The 21,492-nt window shown below is 39.4% G+C and overlaps 1 protein-coding gene across 1 annotated transcript in view; it reads right to left on the reverse strand.

Annotated features, from left to right (window-relative positions):
* LOC136864695 (lysosomal acid glucosylceramidase) overlaps positions 1–21,492 on the reverse strand; it is a 182,484-nt gene that overhangs the window by 42,702 nt on the left and 118,290 nt on the right. The window contains exons 5-6 of the mRNA XM_067142017.2: positions 6,222–6,382; positions 4,155–4,392 (exon numbers count right to left, since the gene is read on the reverse strand). Coding sequence (XP_066998118.2) covers positions 4,155–4,392; positions 6,222–6,382 — 399 coding nt within the window. The remainder of the gene's footprint in view (positions 1–4,154; positions 4,393–6,221; positions 6,383–21,492) is intronic.

The raw sequence follows: 21,492 nt of genomic DNA on the forward strand, positions 1-21,492 counted from the left end.
ACTTGCAGTGAGGATAGGAATTGTGATGGCTGCCGAGGCCTGTCACACTCCTCTGGGGCAATGATTAATGACTGACAGATGAAATGAAATGATAGTGGAGAGTGTTGCTGGAATGAAAGATAACAGGGAAAACTGGAGTACCCGGAGAAAAACCTGTCCTGCCTCCACTTTGTCCAGCAAAAATCTCACATGGAGTGACTGGGATGTGAACCACGGTATCCAGCAGTGAGAGGCGGTGCACTGCTGCCTGAGCCACAGAGGTTTCCAGGTACAGATAATATAATATTTTATTGTAAATTATTGTCACCGAAGGCTGAATTTTATTAAACCAATCTTTACTTCTCATGACATAATGACTGAGCAATTTGGCCGCACAGTTAGTGTTGTGTAGCTGTGAGCTTGCATTCGGGACATGGTGGGTTCAAATCTCAACATCAGCAGCCCTGAAGATTGTTTTCCATGGTTTCCCATTTTTACACCAGGCAAATGCTTGTGCCTAGCCATGTCCCATCCTTGTGTCAGCAAAAGCCTTGTATGTATTAGTGCAACATTAAACCAATAGCATGACATAATGGTCAGAAAGATATAGAATGGCATGAAAAACATGTATGACTGTGCACGGGAAACCCAACCATTAGTTAGTAAACATATTTTTGCACAGCATTAGAAAATGGCAATCATCCTCCTTTCCCCTTATTCAGCTCTTGTCAGGTCAGGATATTTATGGTACTTCTCCACATTCCTGTCTCCTTCCACCATTCTGCTTCTAGCATTTTATCCCAGTCCAGGTTTTGTCTTCTCGCACTCCTCTTTATTGGATCAATCCACTTTTTTCTAGGTCTCCCTCTTGCTCTCTTTCCCTTGAACTTTATCTCCATCATCTGTTTTGATATTCATTTCTCATCCATCCTCATTACATGTTCAAATCATCTTAGTTTATTCCCATCAATTCTCTCACTTAGGATTTCTATTCCAACTTCCTTTCCAACATCTTCATTTCTCCCTCTGTCTTTCCTTGTCTTTTCTATCATATTTTTTAATTATTTCATTTTGCTGACTTGAATTCTGCTCTCATTCCTACTGGTCATTCTTCAGGTCTCAGCTGCATAAGTCAATATGTAACTTAGAAGCTTCTTAACAAAATAAGTCATTATGGGTGCATAATATATCACAATAAACAAAGAAATCCACCTTTTTCAATTCTATATATTACGTGAAAATTTCTACATTTCTGTTAAATCACCATGTTTATAAACTTTTGGTACCGGTTTCGACAAAACTGTATGTCATCATCAGCCTAGGACAAATTATACAAAGACAATAAAATACATTGATCGTGACTCTTATAGTAATATAGAAAATATACATGTTAAAACTAAAATAATATTTACAGATATAAGCTGATAGTCATTAATACAATGGAAGTAATTTATATAATAAGTTGTATACCTTAGTAATTATTATAATTAAAAAGAATGACATGTTAAAAGAAAATTTGTTTTTTTACTATATAGGCCTATTTTGCAGTAAAATATAATTATCAGCTTTTGATCTGTCGTATTTTTATCTGTTAAACAGTCTGGTTCATTTTTAGAGAGGTGTTATAGCCATGTTTGACATGCTAAAAGAAGTAAACAAACACTTAGTCATAAGTTGTTCCTCGCAAGTATATTGTATACAATAGAATGTTAAGAATATTCTAGTAGGGCTTCAACTAGGGCTTTACAGAAGAAGAATTTTAATACAATGTACAATGTAACCAGAATAGATAAATTAAGCTTTCATATCACTGCAGGTTGATATTGACAAGTGAAGTGTTCATTGGAAAGTTCTTTATATCGGCTTGTCCCATAAGTTCTTTATATCGGCTTGTCCCATTTATATGTTTATGTTCCAATGAACACTTCATTTGTCAATATCAACCTGCAGTGATATGTAAACTTAATTTATCTATTCTGGTTACATTGTACATTGTATTAAAATTCTTCTTCTGTAAAGCCGTAGGTGAAGCCCTACTAGAATATTCTTAACATTCTATTGTATACAGTATACTCGCGAGGAACAACTTATGACTAAGTGTTTATTTACTTCTTTTAGCATGTCAAACATGGCTATAACACCTCTCTAAAAATGAACCAGACTGTTTAACAGAAAAAAATACGACAGATCAAAAGCTGTTAATTATATTTTACTGCAAAATATATAGTACAAAAACCAAATTTATTTTTAACATGTCATTCTTTTTAATTATAATAGTTACTAAGGTGTACACTTTATTATATAAATGACTTCCAGTTGTATTAATGACTATCAGCTTATATGTGTAAATATTATTTTAGTTTTAACATGTATATTTTCTATATTACTATTTGTCTTTTATTGTCTTTGTGTAATTTGTCCTAGGCTGATGATGACATACAGTTTTGTCAAAACCGGTACCAAAAGTTTATAAACGTGATGATTTAACAGAAATGTAGAAATTTTCACGTAATATATAGAATTAATAATAATTTCGTGTGGCTATTTCTAGCCGAGTGCAGCCCTTGTAAGGCAGACCCTCCGATGAGGGTGGGCGGCATCTACCATGTGTAGGTAACTGCGTGCTATTGTGGTGGAGGAGTGTTGTGTGTGAGTTGCAGGGATGTTGGGGACAGCACAAACACCTAGCCCCTGGGCCACTGGAATTAACCAATGAAGGTTAAAATCCCCGACCCGGCCAGGAATCGAACCCGGGACCCTCTGAACCGAAGGCCAGTACGCTGACCATTCAGCCAACGAGTCGGATATATATAGAATTGAAAAAGGTGGATCTTATTATTTTCTTTGTTTATTGTGAATCTTGATTCAATACGGAACCCGAAGAATGAAATTCTTAACGTTAGATGCATAATATATTTTGTACATTATCTCTTTACACTTCCTTGGTATCTCCTTATTCTAGACAAGGTTTCTTGCACTCTGGTACATTGCCCTGTCATACCCTCTTGCTAATCTCGATGTCCATCCTGGTACCAGTATTTTACATTAATTTGCTCCCTAGGTATGTCAAGCTGCCCACAATGTCAATGCTTTGATCACCAATTTTCACAGTAATAAGGGTGTAAAATGTTGATTTTGCATTTTGACCACTATGAACATTAAAATAGCATGGTGGTAGGTCCATGATCAGTCATGTTAAATATTCTGTTCCTATAACATTGTTTGTATATCTACCCCCTAGTCCTGTTTTCTTGATGTGGGAGAGAGGTGAAATTATATTGCATTATTTTAAGGCCAGATGCCCTTCCTGTTGTCAACTTCATCCATACAACATTCTTAAATTGAATTATTTGAACATTACACTAAAGAATTTGGAAAAAGTTAAAAGTCAGCAATAAGGGCATGCAAGCTTGTAGTTTTATGTGAATGTTGATATTGAGTTCATAACCATGGGATTTTCTGTTTTATTTGGAGTCTGAACCAGAGTGATGTGACATTTTATTTCAAGAATTCCATGTGCATTGGCCTGAATTCAAACCATGTTCACCTTGATGAGAAGCCAGGAGAGAGCATGGCATGCATGTGCAAGACATAATTATTGTTTGATGAGGGGCACTGAAAGAAATATGAATGAGAAGTCATCCAAAGTGGAATCCTCGGTAAGAATAATTAGAATTCAGGTTACGGGAAAACTTGGTCTGAACTTTCAATCGAACTACCCCAGGATTCCTTCAGAGTCCGAGGGTAGGAAGGCAGGAATGAAAGATTCTGCCCATCACCCTCACCTCTTCCAGTACTGGTACTTCTTTTCTATTCTTACCTCCACGAGCTATTGCAGCATTCCATGAATTTCCTTATCTTATTATTATTATTGGAATCCTTGGTATAAACAGTCATGCAGGTAACATTTTTAAAAGATTTTATGATCATCCATGAATTAAAGAGTTCATAAAATTGGAGATTTAAAGGGCTAACATGAAATTTCATAGAACTCCATTAAAAAGGTAGAGGAACTAAAATATGTGTAATATTGGTAGCATATGGTTATGATCCTGTGGTAAAATGAAGTTCTGGTTTTGAATCCTTAATTTTTAACATTTGTTTTGCAGCCACTTTCAATTTGTTTCTGTTCCAATTTGTTCATACATAAAAATGAAGAGAAATAAGGAACGTACTGTATTTGGCCATGCAGGCAAATTGTATCGCTGATCATCCATGATGAGCACTCGTACATGAGAGAAACCAGAAGCCTCCAGAGCAGGTCCCAAGTTATTTGCCAACCAGTCTTGTTGCTCATCTGCAGTCCATCCCATGGCATTAAATGTGAAGTTGGGACTCAAACCATCTGTTGGTTCGTTCTGTGTTGACAAAGCCCATATTTCAATTCCAGCTGCTAAGTAATTCTGTAGGAACCTGCACCAAAAAATTGGAGTCAACAATTCTCCCTCTAAAATCTTCAGAATAATGATCATTCCCCATCTACATACCTGATTAAATTTGCAGTATCTGACATAGACTTTAAATAAACTAAGGCGAATAATTCCAGATTTGGACAATATTTCCTATGCCTACAGCTGAAATAATAACTTAGTTAATGTCACAAACTCATAATTATTTATTATATTTCCTGTATAGGAAGGTCCTCACTACCAATACTGCTGACTAGCAGGATTGCTAATTAATAGGTAACTAGCTAGATGAGCAATGTATTGCGATATCTTGTTATTGTGTTAAAATAACAAAATAAATTCAGTATTATTAAATTTTAAAAGAAAAAAATAGCATTTGTCTGTCAGGTTATCAGCCCAGAAGGTGATTAGATCTTCAATTAGCACCACCAAAGGTTATGTAATTACTAGCTGAATGGCCATTCTTCGCATGGGATATTGCGTTATATTTTATTCTTGGACGAATGAGGACTTTTTTGAAGCTTAATAGCATAGTTATTAGTGCTACTCAAGGAAGACCATGAGTAGGTGACAATGTATAATTTTTTATGGGGAGTTTTATTTTTGGCAGGTCCCCTTGCCTACTGGCTGGGGAATTTATTTTTGGCAGGCCACAATTATTAGATCCCAGTCAGTATCAAGGAAAATGAAAAGAGGCATAAGCAATGATACTCTCATTCATGGGCTACAGCCAAAAACACAAGAAAGCTGAATTTTCTCGAAAACTGTTAGCGTTACAAAGAAAATTCATGAGATGCTTCCTGTAGAAAATTTAGGCCGTACGGTGCACTTCATATTTTGATAGGGCCAACTGTTTACCCATTATTTTAGTTGATGTAGGGCAAAAATTGCTCAAATTTGGGACATACCCTTGTAAAATTCCCCACTAGTATGAAATGGTGAAATATATCAAAATCAAAGATATCCCTTGCATGACTCAAAATTTGAAGCTATATTTTTATGGAACTTCAGCTCAAATGGACAAGTAGTTCTTGAACCTATCCAGAACAAACAAACAAACACCATCTAATTTATTAATAGCATATTGTATATAGTTTGCATTGAGTGTATCAATTACCTATGAGTCAGTTCTTACATATTTCCTTTTTAAAGTATAAATGATTGCATTTCTCAGTTAAGAGAACTGTGGATGACTTAACAGAACCACATCACACTTTCTATGAAATATCACCTTTCCAGGCTTTTATTCTAGTAGGCAAAATGGTTGTAAATATAATGTTTTGAGTCTGAATATTCCCCCTTGTCTGAAAGCACAGGGAATGGTCATTTCTTAGTAGGGAGATGAAGAGGAAAGAGAAGTTAGAAGTACGAAGGGAAGTAGCAGGTATTTAGGAAGTGATTGTGGTACTTCAAGTGCTGAGGTAAGGATATGTTATACCTACTGTATTTGAAAGTAATGGAACATGGTATCACATCATGTGACAGAATATGATACCGGTAAATTGTTTTCGTAGATTCAATGATGTGTAATACAAAGCTTCTATATCAAAATTGTCAATCCCTATATGGTAATAAGAGACAGAAAAGTAGTTTTAAACTGTATTCTGTGATAGAGGTTAATAAAATACAAAATCTTGTCAAAGAATGTTTGTGCAACAGATTCATAAAATAATTGTGAATATGTACATATTTCAACCCAAAAATGTCACAAAATGATAGCGGGTTTGCATTCCACACCATTGATATCTTCTAATAATTACCTAGCATGCGATCATATTCTTAAATTAACAGTCTAAGTTTTTCTCAGTTTCCAACAAAAATAATTCTACTAACTTTATGAAGTACTGTGCCCACAATTCATAGAACTCGGTCTTCAACTTCCCCATACCAGCAAATTCATTGTTAGTCTTCATCCATCTAGGGGCACTCCATGGAGCTGTGAATATCAGCAGGCGATTTGGATTCAACTCCTGTGCTCTCTTAATGTATGGTATCTGAAATATATTTAAGACCTTAATGATAAACAAAAGGTAGTGAGATTGATCTGATAATAATAATAATAATAATAATAATAATAATAATAATAATAATAATAATAATAATAATCATCATCATCATACATACATACATTATCATTATAGACTGTTATGCCTTTCAGCATTCAGCCTGCAAGTCTCTGTGAATTTACTAAACGTCGCCACAATCCTCTATTTGCAACTAGTGCTGTGGCCTCATTTAGTTCTATACCTCTTATCTTTAAATCGTTATAAACTGAGTCTAACCATCATCGTCTTGTCTCCCTCTACTTCTCTTACCCTCCATAACAGAGTCCATTATTCTCCTAGGCAACCTATCCTCCTCCATTCGCCCCACATGACCCCACCACCGAAGCTGGTTTACGCGTACAGCTTCATCCATCGAGTTCATTCATAAATTAGCCTTTATCTCTTCATTCCTAGTACCCTCCTGCCATTGTTCTCACCTGTTTGTATCAACAATCATTCTTGCTACTTTCATGTCTGTTACTTCTAACTTATGAATAAAATATCCTGAGTCCACCCAGCTTTCGCTCCCGTAAAGCAAAGTTGGTCTGAAAACAGGCCGATGTAAAGATAGTTTCGTCTGGGAGCAGATTTCCTTCTTACAGAATACTGTTGATCACAACTGTGAGCTCAAGAGCTCATTGCATTAGCTTTACTACACCTTGATTCAATCTCACTTACGATATTACCATCCTGGGAGAACACAGAACCTAAATAATTGAAATTATTGACCTGTTCTAGCTTTGTATCACCAATCTGACAATAAATTCTGTTGAATTTCTTACCTACCGACATCAATTTAGTATTCGAAAGGCTTATTTTCATACCATACTCATTGCACCTATTTTCAAGTTCCAAGATATTAGACTGCAGGCTTTCGGCACAATGTGCCATCAAGACCAAATCGTCAGCTTACGCCAGACTGCTTACTACATTGCCACCTAACTGAATCCCTCCCTGCTATTTTATACCTTTCAGCAGATGATCCATGTAAACTACGAACAGCAAAGGTAAAAGCCTTGTCTAACCCCTGTAAGTACCCTGAACCAAGAACTCATTTTACCATCAATTCTCACTGAAGCCCAATTGTCAAAATAAATACCTTTGATTGATTTTAATAATCTACCTTTAATTCCATAGTCCCCCAGTATAGTGAACATCTTTTCCCTCGGTACCCTGTCATATGCTTTCTCTAGATCTACGAAACATAAACACAACTGCCTATTCCTCTCGTAGCATTTTTCAATTACCTGGCGCACACTGAAAATCTGATCCTGACAGCCTCTCTGTGGTCTGAAACCACACTGGTTTTCATTCAACTTCCTCTCAACGACTGATCGCACCCTCCCTTCCAAGATGCCAGTGAATACTTTGCCTGGTAAACTAATCAATAAGTTAACTCGATAGTTGTTGCAATCCTTCCTGTTCCCTTGCTTATAGATAGGAGCAATTACTGCTTTTGTCCAATCCAAAGGTACCTTACCAAAATCCATGCTAATCTTACTACTCTATGGAGCCATTTCATCCCTGCTTTTCCACTATACTTCACCATTTCAGGTCTAATTTCATATATTCCTGCTGCTTTATGACAATGGAGTTTATTTACCATCCTTTCCACTTCCTCAAGCGTAATTTCACCAACATCGTTTTCCTCCTCCCCATGAGCTTGGCTGTTTGCAACACCACCAGGAAGATTTCCTTCTACGTTGAGAAGATGTTCAAAATATTCCCTCCACCTCTCCAGTGATTCCCTGGGATCTATTATGAGTTCACCTGAATTAATCAAAACTCTGTTCATTTCCTTTTTCTCTCCCTTCCTAAGATTCTTTATTGCTGTCCAGAAAGGTTTCCCTGCTGCTTGACTTAGCCTTTCCAGGTTATTACCAAAATCTTCCCACGACTTCTTTTTTCAACAACTATTTGTTTTTCTCTGTTTCTTTCATCTACGTACAAATCCCTGTCTGCCTCGGCCCTTGTTTGGAGCCATTTCTGATAAACCTTCTTTTTATGTTTACAGGCTGCTCTCACTTCATCATTCCACCAAGATGTTTGCCTTTTCCCATCTTTACACACAGTTGTTCCTAGGCATTCCTTTGCTGTGTCTACTACAGCATCTCTGTATGCCACCTATTCAGTTTCTATATCCTGAACCTGCTTACTATCTACTGTTCAAAACTTCTCACTAATCATATCCATGTACTTCTGTCTAATTTCCTCGTCCTGGAGATTTTCTACCCTTATTTGTTTGCAGACAGATTTCACTTTCTCTACCCTAGGCCTAGAGATACTTAATTCACTACAGATCAGATAGTGGTCTGTATCATCGAAAAATCCCCGGAAAACTTGTACATTCCTAAACCGCCCTAAAATTACCCTCAAAAAAGAAATAACTAAACCTCTAACATTTTCCATCTTCACGTTCAACAATGATATCTACAAGTTAACCAATATCTTCAAGAAACAGGGCGTTAAAATAGCCTTCAAAACCAACAACAAAAACATGAATGTTTTACACAATACTTCACACATCAACAAGACCAGCAGATTTTTAAAATCAGGAGTTTATAGGATCAAATGCAACACCTGTGAAAAATCCCACATTGGGCAAACCAGAAGAAACTTCAATATTAGATACCATGAGCACACTAACACAATAAAATACAACAGGTTTTCAGCCAGCGGCCATCACATGCAAGATTATAACCATAATTTTACCAGTATTGAACAGGACATGGACATCCTAGAATTAGCAAACAAGGGCCCTTTACTCAACATAATGGAAAATTACTACATACACCTAGACCAATACTTTCACAATCTCAGTGAAATCTCAGAGAAACCCAACATACTTTTCGATCTATTTATCACTTTCCTCAGAAACAATAATGCAGCCAACCAAAACTCAATCCTAAGTTGAATCAAAGGTACTTTTCCGAGACAATTACCCTTTCTCTCGCAGCCTGTTTCCGCCAGTTTTAAATTTAGCCAATCCTAAAATTTCTGTAATTAATTTTCCACCAATAAGGTGTTTCTTCATTGTCCTGTATGTTCGTTTTTGCTGTCAGCCAATAAAAGTTTGTGGTCGGGTTGTTATCATTCATGAAAGGTCTCGAATGTTCCACGAGGGTATATAAACTGCTGATTTTCTTGCCTCCGGGCGACTTCAGTAACATCTTTCTCAGTGTGGGAATATATAGCAGGGGGTGGGAAGTGCCTCTTTCTCCAAGCAGCAGTTCATCTACAAGGTAATGGCCTGTTAACATCTTCATTTCTTACTAGCTCAGCAGTTTAACTCTCGGGGAGGGTTCGAAACCTTTAGTATGTAAACTACCCTTTTAAAATGTAAATTCTTTTCTGTCTATCTATAAATTACAAATCTGTAAAGCAGGGATAGAGAGTGCTTCACCCTCTCGAACTCCCCTTCATTTTGAATTTGAGGTGACTATGTTTTTGTAACCGTTTTTCTCTTCCTTCTTAAAGTCTTAAACTTATTTGCCAACTAGTCACCTCCCTAGTATGGGATTAGCCCCTGTATAACTGGCCGAGTGCCACCTAGGTTTTAAGAAGTTTCATGTAGGAGTGCAAGCTACGCCTCCAATCAATTTGGTTTTTTGGGCCATTTAATTAACCCTGAGTTTGTTTTCTTCATGTGAAGGCCCTGTAGGTTGGGTACAAGATACCCCTGTTTCACTGTATGTGTGCCTTAAGGGCAGTTAGGAATGAAGTTTGCTGTAGCCCATGATAGGCTTGTAAAATTGAGAGCGGGTCTGCTCTTTTCCTCTTAACATTGTAATTAGGAGCAAGTGCTCCTCGTACTTAGGGGTTTTCTGCCCTTTAGCTATTGTGGTGGTGAGCTGAGAGCTCAGAAATTAATCTTGGGGCTCGAAGCCCAAATCTTGTAACAATTGTAATTTCTTAACTTGTTTTCCTGCTACTTGGTACCTGTTACTCTGTTGTTGTTACCTGTTGATTTTGAAAAGAAAATATAACCTTGTTAAAGTTTTAAATTAACTTTAATTTTGTAAGTTGAGACCTATTCCCTCCCGCACCTTCTTTCACCTCCAACTACCATGGATAACTCCGTAACAAGTGGTAGCAGAGCGTGGTTGAATGGGTCTCAATTTAGCCCCTTTTGATGGCTAAACATTGTTTTCATTTCGAACTCTAACAATTTTCTCAGTTGCTGGAATTTTTTTTATTTTTCTAAAATTTTTCTGTCATCATGTCTGGCTCTCGCGACGTCCTCCATCCCGGCTATTTGTGCAAGGAGGAATTGATCTATGAATTAACGATTAGGAATGTTCAATCTGGAGGCACGGTTGCGATAGACACTAATAAGTTAAAAGACTCCCTTGATTTGCCTATTACCATCCCGACTTTGGGAGAAAAAGAGATCGATGATGCTCTCTCCACAATCACTGATAATGCTACTGAGCTAGCATCTGTAGTTAGTTTTTTTGAAGTAAGCGATCCATCTCCTAATCAACTCAAATGAGTACAGGCCAGATTGTACCACTTTTATAATAGGGTATGTGATCTATTGTCATTGAAGTTAAATGACCTTCAGGGTAAGGAAGCTAGTGCTGTTGCTGAAAACCTGTCGAAAATGTCTAGTAAAGTTAGCCATTTGTTATCTGGATCTGCTATTCCAAAAACCGACCAGCCTATGGTAGTAAATATCGTAAGTGGGGAGGATTCCTCTAAAGAGGAAGGAGGTAGTACTGCGGAGGCTACACAACGAAAATCTGCCCCATTAGAAACTGTGTCCGATCGTCGCACGTCCATTCCACCCTTCGTGTTAAATAATACTCCTTCTGAATCTGCTTCTCCGCCACTTAGGACCCTTCCTACTACGTCCCCGGGTTTTAGCAGTTTGCCCCATCCTTTAACAATGTTGCTCAGAGGTATTTCTAAGTTTTCCGTTAATTCTACCAGTGACGTAATTTCATTCTTAAGGTTTTTAGTTGAGTTTCAGGATCATGCCCTGGTTTTTTCTCTTTCTCCTTGTCAAATTTTGCAGATCATTTATCCCTATGCAAGATAGTTAGGGCAATTGCTGAACAGTCATCCATAGAAGACTTCCATGCCCATCTGTTGGCAAATTTTATCCCCGCTCGAGCTAGGTCATCGCTCATTCAAAAGTACTACTACCGAGTACAACGGTTGGATGAAAATTTGGCAGACTTCATCCAAGACATTAAGTTCTACACTAGGGTATTTGCTCCACATTTCCCTGAATATCAAATTGTACAGGCTATTGTGGAAGGAATTTCACCACCTTACAGATCATACTTGTGTTTTGCATCGCGTCCGCAAACTTTTGTCAAGTTAGAGGCTATGGCTGTCTCAGCCGAAGGAGTTAGATACGCCGATACCTTGCGTGTCGCAAAAGAACCCCCTCCATCCTCTAGTAGTTTTCGGCCTCCACCTCGCCGACCCATCGCACCCCGTAAATGTTACGCTTGCCTGACCATCTTCGCAATAAATGTCCATTGATCAAATCTAGTAGGACCAATCCCAAGGCTGCTTTAAATGTGGCGCGTTTTCACATATTGCCAAGAACTGCCCTAATGCTAGCAGCACCCTCTCCTGCTCAACTTCTGGTGCAACTTCCACCAAGGCCAATAATAATAAGTGACTAGTGGCTTCGGCTGAGTCGGCTAACCCATCTTTCCGAGGCTCAGCCCCAAGTAAACATGTCAAAATTTCAGGGAAAACTCAGTCTTCAAATGTATCTTTTGAAGGTCCTAAAGAATGTCTTAGGATTGCGGCGGATACCCCCGCACCTGTTCCATTTCTCAAAATTGAATTGAATAATGAGCCCGTAACTGCTCTTTTAGATTCAGGCAGTGTTTGTTCAATTATTTCGGCTGAGTGGTATTCCAAATTAAAATCTATTTGTAAACTTCCTGATCTTTGCTCGTCTTCATTTCAATATGTTTCGGCTAATTTTTCTCCATCAGAAATTTTAGGTTCCTTAAAGGCCAAAATTCGTATTTCTAAATTTACTTGGAAGGTTAAACTATTGGTGGCAAAGCACTTGTCTTGCCCCATTATATTGGGAGCAGACTTCATGTCTCACACCGGTCTAGTGCTCGACCTTCAGAGCAAGTCGTGCACTTTCAAATTTGATAGTAATTCCAAAATGCCTTTGTTAAAATGTAGTTCTGTAACATGTTCATCTATTTCGCCTACCCAGGATGAGATGTTGTTAGACCTTAGACATCTACCTGAGGAGCAGGCAGAGAGTATTCGTAAGTTATGTCAGTCGTTTCCAGAGGTTTTCACTGATACTCTTGGTGTTACTGACCTTATCGAATATAAGATTGAGGTTACGGATTGTATTCCCGTACGGTTTCCACCTTATAGGCTATCTCCACCGAAAATGAAGGCGCTGAAAGAAATCATTGATCAGATGCTAAAAGGTGGTATTATTCGCCCCTCTAAGTCGGCATACTCTTCGCCGATTTTTCTAGTCCCGAAAACCCAAGGTGGCTTCAGGCCTGTGATTGATTATAGGTCTCTCAATCGGAAGGTGGTGTTACAATCTGTGCCCCTTTCCGACCTTCATTCTTGTTTTTCATGGTTTCGTAAAGCTAAGTTCTTCACCATATTAGACCTAAATCAGGCTTATAACCAGATACCGCTAGCAGAGGAATCCAAACACCTGACAGCTTTTGCCACGGATTGGAACTTGTATGAGTACAACCGCGTGCCTTTCGGGCTCCCCACGGGAGCAGCTGTGCTCACTAGACTGCTAGACAGGGTCTTCTCCGACATCAAGTTTGAGTACTTGTACCACTATCTTGATGATGTCGTCGTATTTTCGGAGACCTTCGAAGAACACCTAGATCATCTGAGAGAAGTTCTCAATCACTTTCGTAAGGCTGGGTTAACTGTGAAGTTGTCCAAGGTCGCCTTCGCTAAGCCTTCCATGTCATTCCTAGGGCATATTGTGTCGCCCGATGGTGTTGCAGTCGATCACTCTAGAACACAGGCCATCCGTGATTTCAAGCCTCCCAAGAACATCAAAGGTATTGCTAGGTTCATGGTGAATTTCTTCAGGAAATTTATTCCAAATTTCGCCAATAGAGCGGCGCCCTTGAACTTACTATGTAGGAAAGGCGTCAAATTTGAGTGGGGACCTTCTCAACAAGCCGCTTTTGAAGATCTCAAATTAGCTCTGTGTAATGCCCCTGTTCTCGCCATGCCTGATTTCTCGAAGAAATTCATCGTACAAACCGACACGTCGTTGTCGGCTGTGGCCGCGGTCCTTCTTCAAGAGACCGAACTAGGGAGGCGACCCATTGCCTATGCATCTAGGACTCTTTCGGCTCAAGAAGCCAAGTATTCCATCTATGAACTTGAGGGTTTGGCTGTCTTGTTTGCACTAGAAAAGTTCTGCCTTTATCTGGAACATGTCAAGTTCGACTTGGAGACTGATAACCAAGCCTTAAGCTGGGTCTTAGGTAGGCCGCGTCGTACTGGTCATATTGCCCGGTGGGCCATCCGAATTTCTGCCTTGCAATTTGACGTTAGGCATATCAGAGGTACTGAATATGTTGTGGCAGACGGACTCAGCCGTATGTTTTCCAATGATGTAGTGACCCATGAACTGGTCGATAGTTCTTCACCTCCCGAGTCCATACGACCTGAGGTTAATGCCATTTTAACTGATGCTCCCATGTTGTTTAGGGATCTTGAGAAATATCAACGTGAAGATCCGACGCTGGCCCCTTTCTTCTGGGGAACATGTTGTTTATGTGCTGAGGAATGGTGTTTTATGTTGCCCGTCGAGGCATGATAAGAAGATGAAGGTGGTGGTTCCAGCCGTTCTTGTGCCCATGATCTTCAAGTACTATCATGAAACCCCATTAGGGGGGCATTCAGGTATCTTCAAAACCCGTGAAAATATCCGGGAGATGTTTATTTGGAAAGGTATGGACGGTGAAATTCGTGAACTAGTTAAAGCTTGTAAATCTTGCTTGCTTAGTAAACCCACCATGTCCACCAAGGTAGGCCTATTGTCTTCTCATCAACCATCGCGCCCAATGGAACGTCTGTATATCGACTACGTCGGACCCTTCCCCCAGTCAAAGGGGAATGCCAACAAGTTCTTCCTTGTGTGTGTAGATGGCTTCACTAGATTCTCATGGTTATTTCCGACTAAGCTGGCTACCGCTCAGTCCACCATTTCCTGTTTAAATTCTATCTTTGCTTCTTTTGGTCCTTGTCAATATATCGTGTCCGACAATGCTAAAGCTTTCACTTCGAATCTTTTCCGTAAATTTTGTTTTGATCTATCTATCTCTCATGTAACAACTTCTGCTTACTATCCTCAACCATCTCTGGCTGAACGGGTCAATAGTAATCTGAGGTCGGCGCTGATTGCATATCATCATGAAGATCATTCTAGGTGGGACACGTCCCTGCATTGGTTAGCTTTTGCTTTGAATTCGGCGGTTCATGAATCTCATAAGTTTACTCCAGCTTCTTTGATGTTCAAGTTTGTTCCCAACACGCCGCTCTCTAACCTTTGGTCTCTTAGTGATATTCTACCCAAGACAATAGATCCTTATAACATTAAAGATCTTTGGAAGAAGGCTAAGGCCAACCTTAAAGTGTCTCATGAAAAGGTTAGGGAAAGATATGATCGTGGACGGAGACCCACCCATTTGAAGGTAGGCGACCAGGTTATGGTCAAGAATTTTGTTCCCGCGGGCAAGCTTGCCCCCAGATTTCATGGGCCGTGTGTCATTTTAGATTTCCTTACCCCGGTGACGTTGTTACTAAGCAATCCAGCCACCGAGAGGATATTTAGGGTTCACCTGTCGCAGGTGAAACCTGTGTAATTTCCGTGCTAACTTGGTCCGTATAATTTTGTAAGAATCCTGAAGTTCATTTTAAGGCCTTCTGCCCCTTTATTGTTTTACATTTGGTTGAATCTGCCTTGTATAAATTGTGTGAAACCTTCCCCCCCGGTTACTCTGCTGTCCTCTCCGTTAGGCCATTACCAAGCTCCCGTCTCCTGCTAAACCACACCAGTGGCTAATTAAAATGAAATAAAAACTTCCACGCCGCTGGCCCCTCAGCCTCACCACAAAGACTGTACCCTAAAATCATTATGGTCCAACAAAATTCTGCCGCCGAGATCTTAATGTTTCAGTGCCCCCGCAGCCGTGCGGCGCCGTACCGCCACTGTGGTGGAGTACGGGCCCGCTCTACTCCAGTGAGGTCAACCAGTGTACGGTGAGTTGGAGTCCTTCCGGCCAAGGCTGATGTGCGGCGCACCACCTGCTAACTGCCTGCGGACTGTAAACAATCGCCGCGTGTGCGGCGTGCTTCACCACCACTACCCCTCTCATAGTAGCGGGAGAGGTGTATCTCAGAGTACTTGAGGGGTCCGAGCGGCCTCCTCTGAACACAAGCAGCGGCGGCTGGTCTGGCCGTCAAACTTAATCAACAACTAATGTACTTATTCAGCTACATGGACATTCCATATCCACTATTACGGCGTTTTTGGATTCAACATCAACATCTGGTGGACTTAGAAAAAAATTATTTTTTTCTTCTTCTTCCAAGAATTGAAGTTTTCCTTTGGAATTCAATTACTACAACCATAGAGACCTTTCATCAAAAACTGCTACAAAGAAATTCCAAAACTGGATTTTATTTAATCCCACTTATACCAAACTAACTTCTGATTTTCTCTTCTAAATTCTTCAACTCCTCAGCAAAACCTGGACTTTTTTTTAAAACAAATTTTTTGTTTTCTCCTGTGTCACCCCTTGGAAGGACTTTTGGGGGGGGGGAGGTCTGTACCGCGCGGTACACCTCCACGCCGCGAATTCAAATATTGCGCCAGTTGAAACCTTTCTACAGGAGAAACTCTGAACTTTAAAATCTGTATTAAATCAAAGGTTTCTTGGAAGATGTCGCTACTGTAAATTTTGAAGTGTTCTGAACTATGTCTATTTCGATTTGTGTTTGTTTGCTCTGTAGCAAGAAGTGTGGACATTCTCTTCTAGATGTCACTACTTAAAAACTATAACCGTGCAACCTGGTGCGAAGTGAACGAACTGTTTTTTGAAGAAATTTTGTATCTATAAGTTTGTTCTTTGTTAAATTTCTTTCTTTCATTTTTTGGGTTGGCAATATTGATCTCTGTTTCCACCAGTTTTAAATTTAGCCAATCCTAAAATTTCTGTAATTAATTTTCCACCAATAAGGTGTTTCTTCATCGTCCTGTATGTTAGTTTTTGCTGTCAGCCAATAAAAGTTTGTGGGCGGGTCGTTATCATTCATGAAAGGTCTCGAATGTTCCACGAGGGTTTATAAACTGCTGATTTTCTTGTCTCTGGGCGACTTCAGTAACATCTTTCTCAGTGTGGGAATATATAGCAGGGGGTGGGAAGCGCCTCTTTCTCCAAGCAGCAGTTCATCTACAAGGTAATGGCCTGTTAACATCTTCATTTCTTGCTAGCTCAGCAGTTTAACTCTCGGGGAGGGTTCGAAACCTTTAGTATGTAAACTGCCCTTTTAAAATGTAAATTCTTTTCTATCTATCTATAAATTACAAATCTGTAAAGCAGGGATAGAGAGTGCTTCACCCTCTCGAACTCCCCTTCATTTTGAATTTGAGGTGACTATGTTTTTGTAACCGTTTTTCTCTTCCTTCTTAAAGTCTTAAACTTATTTGCCAACTAGTCACCGCCCTAGTATGGGATTAGCCCCTGTATAACTGGCCGAGTGCCACCTAGGTTTTAAGAAGTTTCATGTAGGAGTGCAAGCTACGCCTCCAATCAATTTGGTTTTTTGGGCCATTTAATTAACCCTGAGTTTGTTTTCTTCATGTGAAGGCCCTGTAGGTTGGGTACAAGATACCCCTGTTTCACTGTATGTGTGCCTTAAGGGCAGTTAGGAATGAAGTTTGCTGTAGCCCTTGATAGGCTTGTAAAATTGAGAGCGGGTCTGCTCTTTTCCTCTTAACATTGTAATTAGGAGCAAGTGCTCCTCGTACTTAGGGGTTTTCTGTCCTTTAGCTATTGTGGTGGTGAGCTGAGAGCTCAGAAATTAATCTTGGGGCTCGAAGCCCAAATCTTGTAACAATTGTAATTTCTTAACTTGTTTTCCTGCTACTTGGTACCTGTTACTCTGTTGTTGTTACCTGTTGATTTTAAAAAGAAAATATAACCTTTGTTAAAGTTTTAAATTAACTTTAATTTTGTAAGTTGAGACCTATTCCCGCCTGCACCTTCTTTCACCTCTAACTACCACGGATAACTCCGTAACAACAACAACAATAATAATAATAATAATAATAATAATAATAATAATAATAATAATAATAATAATAATAATAATAATAATAATAATAATAATAATAATAATAATAATAATAATAATAATGCCATTCATGAATATTGAGCTATTGATTTAATGCTTTATGTTAAATGCAGTGATTCTCGATTGAGTCCCCACATTACAACATATATCTGTGAAGAATTACTTGTAAGAATAAGAGGAAGCCACTAGTAATTTATCTAATAGAAATCTTTTAAGGCTTTTACTCTCTGGAAAGTAATAGTACAATATAGAGAAAACCTCTGATAGCTTCTATTCATGTTATGAGTAGGGATTATTAAAACGTTGTTCAGTGATTGGAGTCAATACATTCTGCAAATGGAAGTATGAAACACCTCTCTGGGAGTTTTCTGTTTGTCAAAATGTTCATTGTTCGCAATTCAGATCGAAAATTATAAACATTGGACAATTTTTTGTAGAAAGGACAGGTGATTTCCGATATTGACCGTTGGACTGATAGGAATCTGACAATGGACAACTGATCAGCATCATTGGAAGATCTAGTTACTCAGTCACTTGATGAAGACATAATTGCACTGAAATTTTAACTTCCCACAAACCTACAAAATGCATAGAAAAGTCTAAAGAGATGACAGGAGTATGCTGGATTTGTATGGTAAGTGCAGAATAAAAAGTAAAGTAAGTTATACAAATTTGTTGCTTCAGAAATTATAGCCAACCAGATGGAAGTCCACAACATTGGAAGAAATGTTGATTAATGCTATTTGTATCTAGCTGGAGTTAGAATTGATTGAGAATAGGGTAACCTTGAGTTTGATCTAGTTTCTCACATGACACAGTATTTAGATGTGTCTCAAAGAATTTGAAACAAATATATCTAATATAGACAGAAATATTTGTGTCACTTATAGATAGATCATAAACATGTAATACCGGTACAAAAGTGAACATGTAACATATTCATAATAACCATTGCTCATGTACAGACAAGTCACTGAATGAATGAATGAATGAATGAATGAATGAATGAATGAATGAATGAATGAATGAATGAATGAATGAATGAATATATTTCTGTTCCTAATCAAACTGTTGATTTATCAGTTTTAGCCAAGCTGAGTGGCTCAGACGGTTGAAATGCTGGCCTTCTGACCCCAACTTGACAGTTTCAATCCTGGTTCAGTCCGGTGGTATTTGAAGTTGCATAAATACATCAGCTTTGTGTCGGCAGATTTACTGGCAGTAAAAGAACTCCTGCAGTACTAAATTCCAGCACCTCGGAGTCTCCAAAAACCATAAAAGTAGTTAGTGGGACGTAAAGCCAATAATGTTATTATTATTATTTCTCAGTTTGCTGCTGCTGATGATGATAATGCTTGTTGTTCAAAGGGGCCTAACATCCAGGACATCAGCCCCATTCTCAGTTTGCATTATGCGTAAACTTAAGCACCTTTTTCTATGTACTACCTTCCAAGGTTTGCAAGCTATGGTATAACCTATGAAAAAGTTAAGGATGAGAAAACACGAATTTTTAGATTTAAGATTCTTCTCTGTCTGTCTTTGTGGTGTAGTGGTTAGTGTGATTAATTGCCACCCCTTGAGACCTGGGTTCGAGTCCCCGCTTTGCAAAAAAATTTGAAAAGTGGTATGAGGGCTGGAACAGGGTCCACTCAGCCTCCGGAGGTCAACTGAGTAGAGGGGGTTCGATTCCCACCTCAGTCATCTTCGAAATGGTTTACTGTGGTTTCCCACTTCTCCTTCAGGCAAATGCCGGAATGGTACCTAACATAAGGCCACAGTTGCTTCCTTCCCTATTCCTTGTCTATGCCTTCCATTCCTCCCATCTCCCCCACAAGGCCCCTGTTCAGCTTCGTCAGGCCAGCTGGGCGAGGTACTGGTCCTCCTCTCCAGTTTTAACTCCCGACCTGAAGTCTCATGCTCTAGGACACTGTCCTTGAGGTGGTAGAGGTGGAATCTCTCACTGAGTCCGAAGGAAAAACTAACCCTGGAGGCTAAATGGATTAAGAAAGAAAGAAAGAAAGAAAGAAAGAAAGAAAAGAGAATGAAGATTCATCTCGAAAGATAATAGGCAACTTGATGTTTTTGGGATGCATTGATATAGATGTGGAATTATCTGGTAAGATAAAGCAGCTGTGTGGAAAACATCATAGAAAGAAACATGATTGTAGCAGGTAATCTCAATTTAAACAGCGATATGTGGGGAGGTATGCCTTTACTGGCAGGACCTAGTGTTTACAGTGCACTATGTCTTCTGGTATAGGCTAGAGCAATTTTGTTACTTTCATTGACCTGTCATAGTCTTATCCTTGGCTCTGACAATATGAAAGTGACTGAGGTATGAGCGATGCTAGTAATGCCATTCCTTATGCAGCCAGTCCCTGCTATGAATGGTGTGAAAATGTTGCTCATAGGGTCGGTTGATGCATGCATTTCAGTGGGCTTGGCAGACTGATATGTAATAGCAACTTCTGGCTCGGTGAGGAAAGCAACGGGAAACTACCTCACTCCTCATTTCCCTAGTACGCCTCTTCAGTGATGCCTAGGCCATCTGTGACAGCTCATGGCGGAGCTGTTCAGGATCCAACCAGCCTCGGGCTGACGACTGAACATACATACACATACATGTGGGGAGGTAATGTGAATGACAGGAAGCATGACCGACAAATGGTAAATAAGTTAAATCCCAGAAGGACAGCTGTATCAGAAAGCAGTGGGACCAACTAGAGGTAAGAATATTCTGGATGTAATGCTGGTAAAACCAGATGAGCTCTGCAGAGAAACTGAATTGATGGGTGGTATAAGTCATCACGAAGCTGTTTTTGTTGCAATTAAATATAAATGCAACAGAAAGGAAGCTTGTAAAAGTTGTAAAATATAGCTGATAAGACAGGGATGAGGAAGTATTTAAAAAGTAATTATGATCAGTGGGAAATGGTAAAGAAATATGTAAACTTTCTTTTCACAATTTGCTTTATGTTGCACCGACAGGGATAGGTCTTATTGTGATGATGGGATAAGAAAGGCCTAGGAGTGGGAAAGAAGTGGCCATAGGCTTAATTAAGGTACAGCCCCAGCATTTTCCTGCTGTGAAAATGGGAAGCCACAGAAAACTATCTTCAGGGCTGCCTGCAGTGGGGTTCGAACCCACTATCTGCCAGATCCAAGCTCACAGCTGTGTGCCCCTATCCACATGGCCAAATCACCTGGTGAAAATGATTTATGGGATGGGTTTAAAGCAATTGTTTAAAACAGGTAGGCCTATGTACTTTTAAAGGTGGTAAGGAATAGTAAAGACCCAATATATTATAACAGGGAAATTAAGAGACTAAGAAAGAGGTGCAGGTTATAAAGAAATAAATGGGTGTAGAAGTAAGGAGAGATTGAAGGAACTTACTAAGGAACTGAACCCAGCAAAGAAGTCAGCTACCGAGCTCGATAGCTGCAGTTGCTTAAGTGCGGCCAGTATCCAGTAATCGGGAGATAGTGGGTTCGAGCCCCACTGTCGGCAGCCCTGAAGATGGTTTTCCGTGGTTTCCCATTTTCACACCAGGCAAATGCTGGGGCTGTACCTTAATTAAGGCCATGGCCGCTTCCTTCCACTTCCTAGGCCTTTCCTATCCCATCGTCGCCAAAAGACCTATCTGTGTCGGTGCAACGTAAAACAAATAGCAAAAAAAAAAAAAAAAAAAAAAAAGAAGTCAGCTAAGGATAACATG

The sequence above is a fragment of the Anabrus simplex genome, chromosome 1, assembly GCF_040414725.1.
Source record: "Anabrus simplex isolate iqAnaSimp1 chromosome 1, ASM4041472v1, whole genome shotgun sequence".
In the NCBI taxonomy this organism is placed as follows: Eukaryota; Metazoa; Arthropoda; class Insecta; order Orthoptera; family Tettigoniidae; genus Anabrus; species Anabrus simplex.